General features: G+C 46.4%; 2 protein-coding genes across 3 annotated transcripts in view; one reads left to right on the top strand and one right to left on the bottom strand.

Annotated features, from left to right (window-relative positions):
- The window catches only part of LOC134171488 (choline transporter-like protein 5-A), a 71,276-nt gene extending 55,988 nt beyond the window's left edge, over positions 1 to 15,288 (bottom strand). Inside the window, exon 1 of the transcript XR_009967648.1 lies at positions 15,276 to 15,288. The gene's annotated coding sequence lies outside the window, so the exon portion shown is untranslated. The remainder of the gene's footprint in view (positions 1 to 15,275) is intronic.
- Positions 225 to 8,322, top strand: WBP2 (WW domain binding protein 2). Of its 2 annotated transcripts, none has more exons than XM_062633746.1 (8): positions 225 to 381; positions 2,077 to 2,185; positions 2,724 to 2,859; positions 4,414 to 4,506; positions 4,817 to 4,933; positions 5,169 to 5,291; positions 6,388 to 6,464; positions 6,656 to 8,322. In XM_062633746.1, exons 1-8 carry the CDS (start codon positions 230 to 232, stop codon positions 6,707 to 6,709), a joined length of 861 nt encoding a protein of 286 aa, XP_062489730.1. In that variant the 5' UTR covers positions 225 to 229; the 3' UTR covers positions 6,710 to 8,322. The 2 variants fall into 2 exon arrangements, with proteins under 2 accessions (XP_062489730.1, XP_062489732.1); XM_062633748.1 differs by having other exon boundaries at positions 248 to 386.
- Positions 15,289 to 17,033: the final 1,745 nt, after the last annotated feature.

Genomic DNA, 17,033 nt, shown 5'->3' with positions numbered 1-17,033 from the left:
GCTAGTTTAAAACCTAAACTGGGTTGCGTTCGGTAAATTAATATTGATCATAAATCGTGGCGGGAGAAGGGTCCGAAGGCTGCGGGTGCCCTCAGGGGCGGCCAGGCTGGGGAGGGAGGTGCTTCCCTTGCTGCGCCGGGCTCTGGCCCGGGAGCGGGCAGTGCTGGGGCACCAGCAGAGCGGCAGCGGACACCGCCGTGGCGGCCGCCACCGGACTACAGCTCCCAGCATGCATCGCGCGGCCCGGCCCGGCCGGCCCACCCGCCACGTTCGGCGCGGGTGCAGAGCGAGCTGCTCGCCGGGGGAGGAGGAAGAGGAGGACATGGCGCTGAACAGGAACCACTCGGAGGGCGGTGGCGTCATCGTTAACAACAGCGAGAAGTGAGGTGCCATCCCCTGCTCCCCGCCTCCGGCCGGGGGATAGCAGGGTGCTGCTTACTCTCTTCAGGAGGCGCGGTTGTGTGGGGAGAGGAGGGGGATGGGGGTATATAAGGAAGGGGTTGGTTTAACCCTCTCGGTGCCGGCGTGGGTCGTCCTTCCTTCTTCTCCTTGCGAGCGTAGGGGCTGTACATATCTCCTTGCCCCTGGGACTCCCTGGCGGAGACTCTGCTGGGCTTCTGTCGTGGGCTTTTCCCACTTAGACTGCTCCCCTCTGCGGCCTGCCTGCTGCTGACGCCTCCTCCTGCCTCCTCCTATTGTCCCAGCCTCTCTCTGAGTGCTCGGAAAGGGCTGGCAGAGCTCATCCCCCCAGCCAGGTGATTCCGGCTAGGGCCCAATCTTCTCCTGTCTCGACGCAGTGTGCCGCTATTCAGGAGCTGCCCGCTTGGGTTTCTTTGCACACACGCCCCCTCCGTGTGTGCAGGAAGGAGCCGCGCTGTTGGGAAAAGGCGCTAGGATATAACCATGGAAACAGAAAGCCTCCACAGAGCTGCCTTTGTCTGCCTGGCTGCCCTCACCATTTGTGTCTGCCGGCGTGCTCTGTTTCTGACGTGGCAGTCACCTGCTTCTTAGGCAAAGGAGTACTTCAGTTTTCAGGGTGGCTTTCCATAGGGCCACTTAAACATTGGTACAGGAATTCTGTGCCTGACTTCAGTTCGGGATGTGACCGTTCCTTGAAGAATTTAGCAAGATCAACTCTGGGGCTTAAATTTGCATTCACTAAAACAAACAACTGTGTATTACTGTTCCAAGTTGTCAGCCTGCCTTGGATCAGGGTTACCTCTCATGTGGCAGCCTATGCTGCTTGTGGTGGTTGATTCAGCTGATGTGCTGTAGCCCAAGCAATGCTGCTGGCCCCTGTGCCTTTCCAGAGCTGGAAGGACAGCTACTGGCTGGCAGAAGGAAAGGGCAAGTGACTGAGGATGGTAGCACGTAAGCTGCCAAAGGAAAAGGTGGTGGAGGTTTCTCTGCCTTTAGGGATTAGAGTCCCTAATGTGGATGCTGTTACGTAATACAAGTTACCAGCTGTATCTGTGCAAGGGTATTGCACTGGTTTTAATAAGATCAGTTTTGAATTGAGAATGAAGGAGTCAGTGCAGACAGCATGGGTTAATAAAGGCTAGTGGCGTAAAGGGGGAGTTCCTTTCCATCCTGTTTCTGTGACAGAGATGCTTAAGCTGTGGTTAGACCTTTGATAGCTGTGTTTCGCAAGGCATCCCAAGCAGTTCCTGCTTCAGCAGTCCTTCCTCTGTTGTGTTACTTGTGGTGAACCAAATTAGAGAACTGATCCAGCAGAAATGCAATGCAACTTAAAATTATATATATGCCTTGATATTTTGATCAGTTCAGTTAGTTGGGTTCACTGCCTGGCTATGCAGACAATGGTAGCTGTGCCAGCACACTGAGGAGGGAGCACAAGGCTGAGAACAAGCAGCAGGTACTGCATAAGTTGCTACTGCCAAAAAAGAACCACCAAGAAAATGCAAGCCAGAGTGATTTCTGATTTTTGTCTGCTGAGCACTAGGCTGAGGTTAAAGGCAGTTTTGGTAGGTCAGTAAACACCTACACGTGTGTTGTACTTCTGACTTGAGCTATAACACTGTTAACACTGTGTTGCTTCTCTCATCTTGTTTGTAGTGTTTTGATGACCTATGATCATGTAGAAATTACCTTCAGTGATATTGAACCTATGCCAGATGCGTTCAAAGGGACCAAGAAAGGGAGTGTTTTCTTGACTCCCTACCGAGTAAGTAGTAAAAGACTTTGTCTTGTGTAAGGAGATAGGGGCTCTTTGCAATTCTGTATTTAAATGTCCTCGGTGCGTGAAAGTCAGGATAGTCTACTACCCCTTGAATTATGGCTCATCCTCTCCCCCTGGGGAGCATTATGAATTCATTGTACAGCCTATCTATTTGTCAAAAGGTAATAAATCTGGTTAATTCTTATAAAGGCAGCTGTTTAGTCCATCAGGCGTCTTTGAGATTGGAAATTAGCAGTGGTCTGGAAATGCTGAATGCAAGAGCGCAGCTACTAGATCATAGCTGTGTGCAGCAGAAAGTTCTCTGGAAGCTGGGAAGAGTATTATCTAAGCAAGTGTAGCCTTCCTGGAACGCTTTATTTCTTGAGGCTGCAGTTTACCCTTGTGACTGTTCTGTGTAGCTTTTGGTTTGCACAACTAGAGATGTAGGAGGGAGTTTCAATCCAGCAAAAAGTCACTTCGCATAATGAATCAGGCCTGTGTTTCCTGTTTGTTTTAAATACCCTTTGTAATGTTTTCTTTTTAGATTATCTTTGTGTCGAAGGGAAAGGATGCTATGCAGTCTTTTGTGATGCCCTTTTATTTGCTGAAAGATTGTGAAATTAAGCAGCCTGTCTTTGGAGCAAATTATATCAAGGGCACAGTGAAAGCAGAAGCAGGAGGTATGTACAGCACAGATGTAAGTTGTGTCTTAGTTCAACTGCACAGTTCATGAGAAAGTAGCAGTGTAACTGAAGCTGGATACTGGCCAAATGGGTTTTTACAGTGCTGCTAGAATGTGTCTCGTCTTTGAAATTAGCAGCCAAAAATATTCTCCTTGTCTGCTCCCTGCACAATTACAGTGACCAGATGCGTTCTGCAACTAATCTCACTCCTGCCCTCTGTGCTTTTGCATGACTTTAATCAGCCAGGTGATCTCACTGAGTAAACATCAGAGCAGAGTCAGCAGGAGTGAGGATGTCATTCTGCATTGCTCAGTGGAGTTACCTGATAATTCTGAATCCGGGTCCTCTTGTGCCGAAGGCTCATGACCCTTTCTGGGTTTGTTTGGGTTTTCAGGAGCACTGTTCCCCATCATCAGTTTTTTTGTGCAATTTGGGGAAAGGCACACAATCGCTGTAGTGTATCTTAGCAGTAAAAATGATACTTGGAAGGGAATGGACTGTCTTGACACCAAGGAATCTTCCAGGGGTGGTTTCATAGTGTGTTCAATGAGAAGTTTGTGGTAGATATCTTCAACACGATTTTTTTTTAATCACTGCTTTATGCTCCCCTTTTTACCAAAGACACATAGTGCACTAAACTCTTTTTATCTCCAGCTTGATTTAGTCTATTGGTTGAGCGCTGAAATCGGAGTTCTTAAGAGCCTTCAGTCTGTAATCCTGAAATCAGCATTGTAGCTTCTGTAAAGGAGCAAAGTGGGACCATCCAGCATGAGAGGAAGCCTGAGCAGTAATGACAAACACTGTAAGCTGTGTGAAAGGCAAACGACTTTAGCTAAATCTTTGTGAATTTTCCCAAAAGGCTGTCTTTTTTAATGAGGATGTTGCTTTAACAGCTGTAAGAGTCTGGTTTACCTCAAAGGGCTCTTGAGTCTACATGTCCCTGCTTCAGCACTGACACAGCTTCTGTTTTGATGCTTTGTTGGGACTCTGGGCTGTGCTTGATTTTCTTTTTTAGTCTGTAATATGAGATGTTATTATTTATTTTTTATTGTTATTATTATCCTGACTTGAAATTGAGGACTCTAATGGATTTATGTGGAGCATGTTTTTCATTAATCTCTTTTCTGCACTGGGCACTCAAAGACCCAAACTAATTTATAGCCAACAGTTAGGTGTAGTTGCAAAGGCTTTTTAGCAAACAGGATTAAGAAAATCCCTGTCTTCAGCACTAATCTTCTACAAAGCTAGAGCAAATCCAGCACTCCTGATAGCTTGGTCTGTTGACAGCTAGTGTGGTAACAGGCACAACTTTAGAAAGCTTCTGAAGATCTCCCTCCTTGATGTCTCTTCTTCAGGTATCTCTTGACCTGAAAATACCCCAATGTGAATTTTTCCAATAGGGTAATTCTACCATTTTATCTGCATCTTTTCCTTCAGTTTTTGGATAAACTCTTTAAAGAATTGCGTACAGGGTGTCTGTAGGTAAAGCTTAGAAGCTAAATAGCATCAAAATGGCTTCTTGCTTCTGAATTCTGTCTTTCTTCCCTGCAGGTGGCTGGGAAGGATCTGCTATGTTCAAGATGACTTTCTCAGCTGGAGGCGCAATCGAGTTTGGCCAGCGGATGCTGCAGGTGGCATCACAAGGTACAGGAGCCTGGCAGTAGTGCCAGAGAGTTCAGTGGTTTCAGAAGGCCTTGCCTTCATTCTATAGCAAGGGTGATTTCAGGTTGGATTCAAATTGATGCAAGTTTCAAGCTGCATCTGGAACCTGCTTGCTTTAAAAAATAATTACATAATAGATTAAAATAATTTTTTTTTTGCATCCAATGAACAGCAGAGTTACTGGGATGGAGCTATTTTTTCAGATAAGGACTCTAATTTTCTTGGAGTTCTTGGCCTGTGTTTGTTGCAGGCTTGATGTTTTGATGAGGTCAGCTTATCTTTACTTTTCCAGTTTCCAGAGGTGAAATACCCAATGGAGCTTATGGCTATTCCTGTATGCCGAATGGATCCTATGCTTTTGCACCAGCTGCAGCTAATGGGGGCTATCCATACCCCCCACCTCCTCCTGGTAAGTCTGGGAGTTGAAGATAGGGATTATTCTAGTTAGCAACAGTTAAAATAGGTAAAAAAGAGAAGAAACACTGATTTTACATAATCAAATTGGATTTGCTTTTATTTGATCTGATGCTTTGTGCCACTTTTGTTTCTGAGCTTGACTGTATTTTCCTCTGGCTTGTTTTGGCTGTGTGCTGTGACCCTCCCAAAGGAGTGAAGTGTTTGCTGTGTTACTTTTTTCCTGACAGAGTTTTATCCTGGCCCTCCTGTGGTGGATGGAGACATGGGTTACATGCAGTTTCCACCTCCGCCATACCCCGGGCCCATGGAACCTCCTGTGAGTGGGCCAGACCTGCCCACCACTCCTGCAGGTAAGAAGCATGTTCAGATGAATTAGCTCACAACATTTTGTTACCTATGAAATAGACATTGTTCGTTGTCTGTTATCTCTTGGGGAACATAGAATGTAGAAACTGCACTTAGAAGTTAAAAATATTTAGAAGAGGGATTAAGGAGCTCCCCTAATCTCCACCTCAGTCTGGAGGCCAGCCTGATTCTCTCCAGGGTAGATATTATTAGCAGATATTTCGCAGCTGTTTTTTTCTTGTTGAAACAGAAAAAATACAGTTTATGATTATCCTGCTGTGGTAATCTTGCTGGTGAAACGTGTTTGTAGTCCATTTTAGTTAGCAAAGCAGGCTTTGGTGATACTCCACCTTCTCCCATTTCACTCTAACTTTATTACTTCTGTTTAAACAATATGGAACAGAGGAATAGATGATGGAGAGAAGCTGGGGAAATAACAGTCTCATTTTCACTCTTTGTGGTTTATCAAAATGACTTCAAGTGTGGTCTTAAAAGGTTTGTGGAGGAGGGGGGAAGAGAGCTTTTTGTGGTTGGACGCAGTCATAGATCTCTTACAGGTAATGGTATTTGTCTCTCTTTGGGTTGAATAAACAACCAATCACCTATGAACTATTATTTGGGAAGTGGCACTGATCAAGATGGTTGTACAGGTTTTCTGTATTCTGCAGAAATAGACAACCTGGATTACCTTCATAAATCACCTTTAAAGAATGAGTCCCTGAGCTGCTATAAACTTCTGCTGATTTTTGTTTTCTCTTGTGTTTTTACATCCAAGAAGGAGGTTTGTTAACTGCCTTTTTAAGAGGTGTTGTCTATTCAGGCAAAACTGCTGTTAGCATTTATTTATTAACTACAAGGCTACTCCCAGGTGACATTTCCAAATGAAATCTTGGTCTGCTTCATTTTGCACTTGAAAATCCTGTGGCAACTGGAAGAGATAGTGCTCAGTCATCTTGTTTGTTGTAGCTATTTTGCAACTCAAGTGTTGGTCAAATAGTGCTTTGTTAGTAACACTTTCTGGCCAGGAATATGTGGAGGTTTTTTTTCAGTGTAGAAGTTCTGTGTGTGTCACTAAATCTGTAACTTCTCTTTCTGTGACAGCTGAAGCGAAGGCTGCCGAAGCCACTGCCAGTGCTTACTACAGCCCAGTCAACCCACATAATGTCTACATGCCTCCGGTGAGTTCCTGTGTCATCCTGGGTTTGCAGTGTGAGGTAAATGTGCACTTAGCTGTTCTTTTTCTCAGTGACACAGAAAAGTTTGTCTGAATTCATTTCAGTGTTTTTGGTTGGTTTTTTTGCAGGGTGGTTGGGGTTGCTTTTGTTTTTCTTAGTCATGAATTGATGTTCTTTTATTGTCTTTATTTCAGGACCAGCCACCCCCTCCTCCATACTTTCCACCAGAGGACAAGAAAAACCAATAAGCTAGCACAGAACTTCTCCAAAACTCATTGCTTTCTTACTTCCCATTTTGGCAGAATCTTGGGGCATAGTCCATAGCACTGAGGAGCCTCCACCAAGGCACACAGTTTTCATGGACTTTAGTGGTAGATACCTGCAGAGGAAGGGGAGAGATTTCGGCAGCCTGGGTTCTCTTGTAGAGCTCTGAGGGTTTGCTGTTCTACTGCAGTATTCCCTTCTCCCTCTGCACCACATCACTAGAACTGGAGGTTCTTTTCATCTTTTTCCCTTATGTCGGTTTCTTTTTATTCTTAAATTATACCTCTTTAGAGTGAGCAGCTGCTCCAAACTGATGATTAAAGTGCCCATAACATGGAAACAAAGTTTGGGGGTGGGGGTGTCTTGAATATACCTTAGTGTGCAGCCAAGAGCATATGTGGACATTCCTCTAAAGAGTATCATATCGAACTTTCCCCTCTACTACTGAGAAAGGGTTTCAAACGGAATCTTTGTCATCTCAAAGGCAATGGACACCTATTGCTTTTTTCAGATAACTGTTAAACTTCCTTGGGTTCTTTGCAATTGTAGCAGATAATCTGGTAGCCCTCCACATTCTCCTGCTGTGCACTGTGTGTGATGATGCTGACAAGCTTCCATTCTTAAGAAAGCATAATACTCCTTACAGGGTTGATGAGTAGCTAACTAGTTATAGATCATATGAGAACACTAATTTTCTCACGTCTTTATTTATCCATTTAGATTTGTGGACTTGAGATCAAGTTCTGAATATTCTCTTTAATTTTTCTTTGATGTAATACACGTTACACGTTTTGGCCAGTGAAGTATCTTACGGCTGTGATTTAACTGGTGAATTAATACCTAATGGGGAGAAAATAATTTCTTCTGCCTTGGAAGGTCTTGAGAGAATACACAGATCACTGGGACAAGCTGTTGGGTACAGCTGAGCTGCTTTTTTGAATGCTCTTTAGTGTTGTTAGTGTTCCTGCATCAGCTTTGAAAATACTGCCTGGAAACTTGAACATGGGCTCATTAGACTGAGGGAGGGTTCATGCCTTTCCTTTCTGTAGCATTGATTCATCAGTCTCATTAGCAATGACTCCAGTGTGCAGAACCTCTGCAAGACTGATCAGAATCCAGGTTGTGAAACTTTGCATTATGCAAAGCTTTGCACAAACCAGACTTGACTGTCTTCTGACAGCTAAGAGAGAAAATCCTTCCCAGCAAGTGTGAAGAAAGATTGTGCGCTAGGGGAGCTGCTGAGACCTGCTGCATGCAACCTGCTTGGAGAGAAAAAAAAAGGTCCACCCCTCATTTTGTTTGAGTCTAGCTGATTAATCAAATTGCTACTGTCTGTACACTGACTTTTCTAGAATTGCTATTGCAGTGATGTAAAGAAATGGTTATGTAAAAAAGAAATAATTATTTTGAAAATGTTTGATTAATATATTGTGAAATGACTCTTGAATGCAGATTTGTTTTGCTGAGACTGTGAACTAAAGAGAAATCTGCTCAAAACTTAATGTGTTTGTGCACTTCTGTGTGAATGGGCAAACTTAATGGTGATTTAGTAGCTTTGGATGGAGAGAGGGAGAATTAAACAGCAAAGTCACTTGGATTTTGTTCTTGGCTACTCATTGCTGACATTAGTCACTTGGTTTCTCTTGACTGACTTTGTGAAATGAAAAATAAGATGTTAAAATCTTTTGTCAAACACCATTTTGCTACTCCTATTGTAAACTGGTAAGGCAGCTGCTTAACACTTTATCCAGATGGTTGCAACCTGATAGAAGTAGTTAAGGGATGCAGTGTAGTTACTGCATCTAAAGTGTTTCTCTAATTAGAAGCAATCAATAATTTAATCTTTTTTATTGTTTGTTTTAAGTGTGCTGAGGTGCCTGGATCGTTCTGCTCTGTTAGGTCTGAACACTCTAAGGTGCTGTGCTCCACCTGGTAACTCTCCTCCCTGGCAAAGTGGAGCAGTTGTTCCTCAGGCACCATGAAGCTCCTCCCAGGTGTGCTCCAGCAGTGCTGCAAGAGCTGTTGCTCCTCTGAGCAGAATTAGGCCTGTCTGTATATTCTGGAGCAGGAAGTGTCCCACGTGAGGTCTAGTCTTGTGGTTCCTCCAAGATGAGGCGAGTCCCTCCAGTTTGCACTGACATTTGTCGAACAGAAGTTCAGAAGCTGCTTTATGGGTGACAATCAAACCTTGCCTGGCTTCATTCCTCTTCGCAGCTGCCACTAGCAGCCTTAATTCTCTTGAACTCCCTGACCAGTGTTTTCCAGATACTGCTCTCCTATATATGATTTTCAGCTTTCATGTCCTCCCAGCATTTTAAGGCTGGTTGAGCTGTTTGGGTTTGTTTTTTGTAGCAAGAGGTGGTTGGAGAAGGAAAGCATGAAGAGAGAAAATATTACAGCCCAGTAGGAGCCTAATAAGTCTTGGTTTGTGAATTAGATGAGTTCAAATCAGGTTTCCTGAATCACATCAGTCCAACTGTAAGATGCTGAAGAAAGCTCTCTGTACTCTATTTTAGTTTAAAATGTCTCCCAGACGGATTTAAAATTTCCCCAGACATATGATCCTAGAAAACAGATTGCACAAAGTTTCCAGGTCTCTCACCCAGCACCACTCACTGTGGAGCTCATGCCAACAATCACCACAAACTCAGGAAGTTTTTAAAAATCTTCCCTCAACTGGGTGTTGGAAGAAGAAACATTAGGTATCTGCTCTGATGAAAACTTGGCTCTGGTTCAAGCTGAGTGTCTGTTCTGCTAGTGGAGACAAGTGGGAAGATCTGCAGAGAGACCATGAAGTTTGGTGCCAGGAAAATAAAAAATATGTTGAAAGGCTGAGTCAGGCTGGAATAAATGAAATACTCCTTTCCTCCGCGTGGGTGAGCTAAATTAATGACTTTTGAGCTGTGACCTTTTTACATTGGTTTGTCAGTGAATGTCCCTGTTCTTCCAGGCTAGAGCTTGACATAGTCTGTGGGGAGGTGAGAAGAAGCAAGCCTAATTAAAGAGGTTGTTTATGGTGGTCTTGGTGCATTTGGAAAGGTGCTGATGAGAAGTTAAGCATATTTTGGGAACACTGAATCTGTGGGCCCGGAAGGCTGGGCAAGTCACTGAGTCAGCAAGGCTCATGCATGTATTAGGTTGAGTGGAGCAGCACAGTTCAGGAGGATGCAAATTTTGGCCAGACAGATGCTGGTGAGAATCCCTGCCTTGGTTGTTAAAACCCCAAAACCCAAATTTAGCCTAGATTTTTAGCACTTGCTCCCATATCACTGATGGGAGCTGTACTCTTAGAGCGTGTCAAAGGGTCAGCTGGTTGTGCTGCCAGCATAGAAAATTTTAAATATTAAAGTGGGGAAGTGCAATTCAAAGTCTACTTCTGCTCTGGAAGAGGGTGAGAGTAGGGCAGGAGGGAATGTTTTGCATTAATACACCTCCGCATCTGGTCCCTTCTTGCATAATTAATCAACTATGCAGCAGAAAGGCTGTCATGTGAGAGCTAGATGAGTGCCATTAAATTCCAATATTTGGATGCTATTACACTATTGAAGAAAAAAAGGAATAGTTAATGTTAGATCCAGTTAATCTTTTGGCACAGACTGATATTCTACTGCTGTGTAGTTTTGTTTCCCTGATGTAACTTCACCTCTTTATTTGAGAAGTCCCTTGCTGCATCTTCTGCCTCCTACCCTGCTCTGCATGTGCAGCTCTTTCCCCCTTCCACATGAGTGTGGTGCAACCAGGCTATTTCTAAAGTGCTTTGAGAACTTACACAAAAACCTGTTACCACAGGAACTGCAGGTACTATGTCATGGTTTAAACCCAGTCAGGCAACTTGTTCACTCACTCCCCCCACTTCTTTCCCTCCCCTACTCCTGGAGGGACGGAGAGGAGAATTGAAAAGAATGCAACTCCCACGGGCTGAGATAAGAACAGCTTAGTAACTAAGGTATAACGCAAATCCCTACTGCTACCACCAATAATAACAATGATAAAGGAAACAACAAGAGAAGAGAATACAACAGCTCAGCACCAGCTGACTGATAACTCACCCCCTCCAGCCAGACCAAGCTCTGACCGATACCTCCTCCAACCCCGCAGTCTACCAGCCCTTCTGGGGAGCTCTCAGTTACATCCTGGGCATGACGTGCTGTGGTATGGAATACCTCTTTGGCTAGCTTGGATCAGGTGTCCTGTCTCTGCTTCCTCCTGGCTTTCCCTCCTCCCTGGCAGAGCATGAGGCTCACAAAATCCTTGGCCAAACCAAAACATCGCTATCAGCTCTGTTCCCAGGCTGAAAGTCAAAACACTGCACTGCACCAGCTACCAAGAAGGAGAAAAATGACTGCTACTGCTGAACCCAGGACATACTACTTATAGATTTCCTATGATCAGCCCTGCAATCTTGATATCCCTGGAAGCTGGAGAAGGCTTTTTCCCTGGAAAGATGGGATATGTGCATGCTTGCCCAGGATTGCCTCCAGCTGAAGGAAAGCTGAGCCTTCTTCCACACCATTCTGCCCAGGTTTTACCTTGAGTGCTCATGCTTCATGCAACCTATTTCCAAGAAAAAGAATAAATCATTATTATGCATCTCTGCTCTGGAGCCAGGCTGAGAGAGCTGGGCTGGGTCAGCCTGGAGAAGAGAAGGCTCCCGAAGGGGAGACCTGAGAGCAGCTCCAGTGCCTAAAGGGGCTGCAGGAAACCCGGAGAGGGGCTCTGGACAAGGGATGTAGGGACAGCACAAGGGGAATGGTTTCAACCTGCCAGAGGGGAGATTGAGGTGGGCTTTTAGGCAGAAGCTCTTCCCTGTGAGGGTGCTGAGGTGCTGGCACAGGGTGCCCAGAGAAGCTGTGGCTGCCCCATCCCTGGCAGTGTTGAAGGGCAGGTTGGACACAGAGGCTTGGAGCAAGCTGCTCTACTGGAAGGGGTCCCTGCCCGTGGCAGGAGTTGGAGCTGGAAGAGCTTTAAGGTGCCTTCCAATACAAACCAGTCTGGGATTCTGATTGCTGGAAGGAATGTGCTTGAGTGCACATGGGGACCATGGTTAAGCCTGCCTGGCCAGCACCCTGCTGTCCTGTGTCTTCCTTGAGACCACATGGTCTTTCCACCACTCTGAGCCATAGACAGTAAAATTGTATCTCTGCCACATGCTGGACATGGGAATTGATGAGCTGTGGCCTGCAGTGCTGGCTGTCTTTGCAAGTGCTGCTGGCGGTAGCAGGAGGTGTGGGGACAAGTTCGGATCTAGCTGTTCCCAGAAGCAGCCATGAGCGGGGCCAGCCCTCACCATGCGGATGGCTAATGTGATCATATCACAGGTATTTCCAGCCTTAAACAGCTGCCAGGTTGGTATCAGAAGATAGGTTTTGCTGAGGCAGACTGTGATCGAAAGGTGGTTTCAGGTTTAAAGCTATAGAAGTAAGTTCAAGTGACAAATGTGGGGGTTTTGTGGGTTGTTATGAAATTCCAGTACATGCAGGGCATAGATCTTCATTTTAGGCAAGGGTTTCCTTTACAGCTGTGCAGGGTATTAGTCACCCGTCGGCTCTCCCACGTGAGTCAGCTCAAAGAGCTGCCATCATGAGGCTTAGCTGGAAACTGGTATTTCAGCACTCTCCTTGCTCAAGGGCCATCACTGTGCTGCTGGGAGAGGCCACAGCAGGGTGTGAGGAGACCTACACAACTGCAAGGAACCACGAGCAGGAGTGGGGACTTGTACCTGCCCAGTGGAGGCTGCTGGATCTCACGTCTCAGGTGCAAAAGGGCCAGGATCCATCTCTGCTGCATCCTCCCAGCCATTTCCTACATATTTCCTACAGTGTCCGGATACTGGAGCCAAAGGTATCAGCTTGGACTCCATTTGCAAGCTTGATTCAGCAAATCCCATCTTTCTAAACCTTTCCTTTCCCTTGCTCAAGTCCAGTCTCTCCTTCTCCTCCATGCACTTTGCTTCATAATGGCTGGGACTCAGTCACTCTCCCCATGGCACAGACTGGCTGCAGTGGTATTCCATGCTTTGATATGTGTGAATGGGACCTTGGGGTGGTGCAGGGGGTTACCCTGCTTGATGCACTCCTCATGGGGCTTTGACATGAGTGTGGGAGAGGTGGTGGTGCAAAAGCCATGAGGAGACCATTTTGGTGCTTAAACTGGTCAGTAATTTGGTGTATGTGTTCTAGGATAGTCACAAAACTGCTTAACAGGCACCACGGTTCACGTGCAATACCTGGGTGTCTGCTGCAAGTTCTTCCACCTTCCCGAACATCTACCCTGGCCCCTCCTCAGCTCATGCACATTCTGTAGGTCCTGCTGCTCTGAACTCAGTGCCCCAAACCAGCAGATGAAATAGTCTTGAAATGTCTGTCCCCCTCTTTCTTGTCCCTGCAGTGAGATTAGCTGTGGTAAAGGATGATAAACCCAGTGGCATTCATCTCACTGGAAAACGGAGGTGAAAGAAATGTTTGCTGTGTACACATAGCATGTGGCAGTGATGGAGAAAACATTTTAAAGCTGTGACGTGATGTTGCAAGCCAAATGAATGCCATCCAGGCCTGTACCTGAAGTCTGTGACCTTCTAAAGGGCACAGCTTGGCATCACAGCAGCATGTCTTCTGGAGGGGATGGGGCTGTCCAGGGAAGCCTCCAGGGTGATGGCTGCTGTGGAGGCAGTGTGGCCAGAGTCATCCTCACATGCTCATGCCGTGGAGCTGGCAGACCTCCCGCCAAACCTGTGCTCCTGCCTGGGGCTCCCAGGGAAAATTCAGCTTTCACAAGGGCCCTGTCCCTGTGGGTGACTGGAAGTCCTCTTCACTCTTTGTAGAAGAATGGGGTTTGCCTTGATGTCCTTCAAAGATGATGTGAGTGGGATGGGGGGTGCTGTTTGTTCCCCCACTTCTTTTCAGACACCGTCGTGTTTTGTGAGGTGCCCTCAAAGCACTCAGGAGAGCTTCTGGAAGGAAAGATGAGGGATTAGGGTAGAAATAAATGGAAGATCCCACAGTAGACAAGGAGGGGAAATGACTGGCCATTTTTACCTCCCTGGATGTGAAATTGCTGCTCCCAGAGCACACAGCACTGGGCAGCCCTGAGGAGGGGGAGGAGGATCCTACCTGTTCTCATTTTGAAACCACTTTCCTCTTCTCTGCCTTGTGCTTCTGCCATGCACCTTGCCAAACCTTGGAAGGTGCAGCCTGGTTGCAGAGTCATTGGATCCCATGTGTAAAAGAAGTGAGGGAGGGACATGTTGAAATCAATTTTTTGACTATTTGCCCATTCCCATCCAAGAGATTGAGATAAGAGTGAGGGCAGACTGAGGCTCCAGGATTATCAAGCCAAGAGGTAGGGAGACAAATGGCTAATAATACTTGCAGAGGGTCTTTTCATACCCAGTTTTCCTTTAAAGGGAAGATTATACCCTATAAGGAGGGCAATAATGCTTGTTCTTTTGCATATCTAGGTTTTTTATTCAGCAGCACCTATAACCCTGTGCACGAGTGAACAGCCAACTATTTGTAGCAGGGGCAGACTGTAACCCCTACAGCCTGTAAGGAAAAGGGGTTTTCCTTTAGGATGAGCTGTTTTTAAAAGGAATGGAAGGGCTCAGTGCATATATATGGTACATGCTCCCAGCTAGTTACTTTGGGAGGCAGACTGACGTTGTGGGGACGACATCATCCACTCCTTTTGAAAAACAAAGTCCCTTTGCAGCTCCTGTCTTGGGGCGTCTGGGGATGTTTTGCTAGTTGTCTGCAGGTTTGGGGCATGATGTTCATAGGGATTGTTGCTACTAATCAGAAATCTGTGCTAGTTCTGGGGCTACTTTTAGGTTTTTTCCTATTGTTTCTTGGACAAGGAGTAATTCAAGGTTTAAATATGATGAGATATGGGAGCTCAGTGACTTTTGTTGCAAGTATTTTGCAGAGCAGTTGGTCGCTGGTAAAACCCAGGGAAGAAAGAGGATATTTGCTCCTTTTGAAGCCTGATCACCAAATAACTCCCTTGACACACACAGAGGCTCAAGACCATACAAGCCCTGCACAGAGACCTTCTGTAGGGATCGTGCTGGCCTCTGATGGGTGGCGGGTGCTGCCCACCCTGCCAGGCTGTGCCTAAGCATTTCCCAATGGCATTACAAACCAGCCCCAACACAGTGATGGGCTGGGGAACTTCTGCACAGAAGCTGAACTTTTCCTCCCTAAAACCTGCAAAATCCCAGCACAGCAGCGTCTCCAAGCTGGAGAACAATTGCCTGATGCTTAGCAATATTTATGATTGCAGTGAATTTTATTTCTATGGCACTACAAGGAGAAGAGAGGTGAATTTGAAGATTAACTTAACTCTTACCAGTTGTTCTCTCTGTACTGGGTGAAATAAGAGATATTCCTTTGACCCCTGGTATTTTTTGTGGGCAAGAACCAGCCTGGGGATGCTGCGTCCATGTCCTGCCTTTAACTCGCTGGCTGCTCTTTGCTAGGCCAGATTTTGCTTTTGCAATCAAAGCTAAAAGCAAAGATGACAACAATCATTTTCAAATGCCATTGTGCACTTTACTTCTCTACTTCCCAGTGACAGCATTTTGCAGTGGAGCACGAGTGTGCTCCAAGGTGTGTGTCAAGGCAGAGAGATCCAGAACCGAAACCAGCTCCTCCACTGTGTCTCACTCCATCAACAAGAGAGGAGATGTTTTTAATCTCTTTGCCCAAGGTGAAGCAAATGCTAGGCTGGCTAAAATCAAGGCTGAGGCTGACAGGGCTGAGCAAGGAAGTCTGAGTGTGTCTGCTAGCATAGGGACAGGAACCTTCTTTGGGCCTCTACCACCAAACTGTGGAGTGCAGAGGAAGTGATGCTGAAGCCCAATTCATAGAATGATGGAATGGTTTGGGTTGGAAAGAACATTAGAATTCATCCAGTCCCAACCCCCTGTCACAGGCAGGGACCCCTTCCACTAGAGCAGCTTGCTCCAAGCCCCTGTGTCCAACCTGGCCTTGAACACTGCTAGGGATGGGGCAGCCACAGCTTCTCTGGGCACCCTGTGCCAGCGCCTCAGCACCCTCACAGGGAAGAGCTTCTGCCTAAGAGCTCATTTAAATCCTATCCAATAATATCTAACGTAATATCTAATAGAAATTTAATCTGAATTCCTCAGGAATACTGCTGGTTGGATAGGGCTTGGAGAAACCTAGCCTAAGGGAAGGAATCCCCGCCCATGGCAGGGGGTTGGAACTAGTTTCCAACCCAGACCAGTCTGTGATTCTACGATCCTATGAAACAGGAACCTATGAGAGTGCAGCATCACCCATGCTCATAGCCCTGCTTCACAGAGCCTGTGGCTTCTCAGCAGCCATATGCTTCTGAGGACAGTGGCAGCAGTCCAGCAGCAGTGACATGCAAGTCTCAAGTACAAGCTGATGTCCTTCCCTGAGCTGTGGGTCCGTCTACTGAGCAGTAAATGCTTGTGCAGCTCAACAGCCCTTCTGAGTTCTGGCCTGCTCTTAGTTCTGTGTGTGTAAGTACTTTGGACATCCAGGAGCAAAACAGCTTTTCCCTTGGCCTGCTGCTCTTCCTGATGCCCACTCACGCCTTCCCCCCATGTACCACCAGCACAGGCGTTTTGATAGGAATTAGCAAGGGGAGGGTGCTGCTGCAAGTCTGTGATAGGCAACTGCTCTGAATTGCAATCAGATAATGTATTTACCGAAATGAAAGATGACAGTGAAGCACAAGTTTTTAACTCCATTTCCTGCTGCTTTTTTTTCCTCAATAACCAACTCTGCCTGGACAGCCCGTTCAGGAAAAAGACCCTGTGCCCTTCCCCAGTGCTGTCACTGGCATCCGTCCTCAGCCCAGCCCTGCCCAGTGCACCCAGGTGCCGCAGGGGTTTTCCACCCTGCAGATTTTGCACTGGATTTCAAACCCCCTCCATCTCTTGGAGCTGAAGATGACTTCTGCTTTCTGCAGGGTGCCCATCTGTGCTTACAAGGCATGACGGATCCCAAATACACATTGGAGCACAGATGCTTCATGCTGCCCCCACCCATGGTCCCCCACACTCTTTCACTGCTGGGCTTTGTCTTCTCAGAACTGTGGCTGGCAACGTGCTCCTGATTCCTTGCTCATAAATAACAGCAAGGGCTAGCACCTTTCTTCATTCTCATACTGCCTGTGCCATGGTGTCCCCATTGCTGAGGGCCACTGGTGCAAGATGGAGTGGTGGGAAACAGGGTTGGGTTTTCTGCATCTTCGTGAAGGAGGCCTTTGCATGTTTCCGCTTGTTAAAATGGCCATGTGAGATAAAGTCTGTGGTTTCCT

The sequence above is a fragment of the Pezoporus occidentalis genome, unplaced genomic scaffold, assembly GCF_034315485.1.
Source record: "Pezoporus occidentalis ecotype Australia unplaced genomic scaffold, CSIRO_AGI_Poc_V1 ctg400, whole genome shotgun sequence".
Lineage (NCBI taxonomy): Eukaryota > Metazoa > Chordata > Aves > Psittaciformes > Psittacidae > Pezoporus > Pezoporus occidentalis.
Note: the sequence above shows the minus strand (reverse complement) of the source record. Positions and strands in the feature narration are given on the sequence as shown.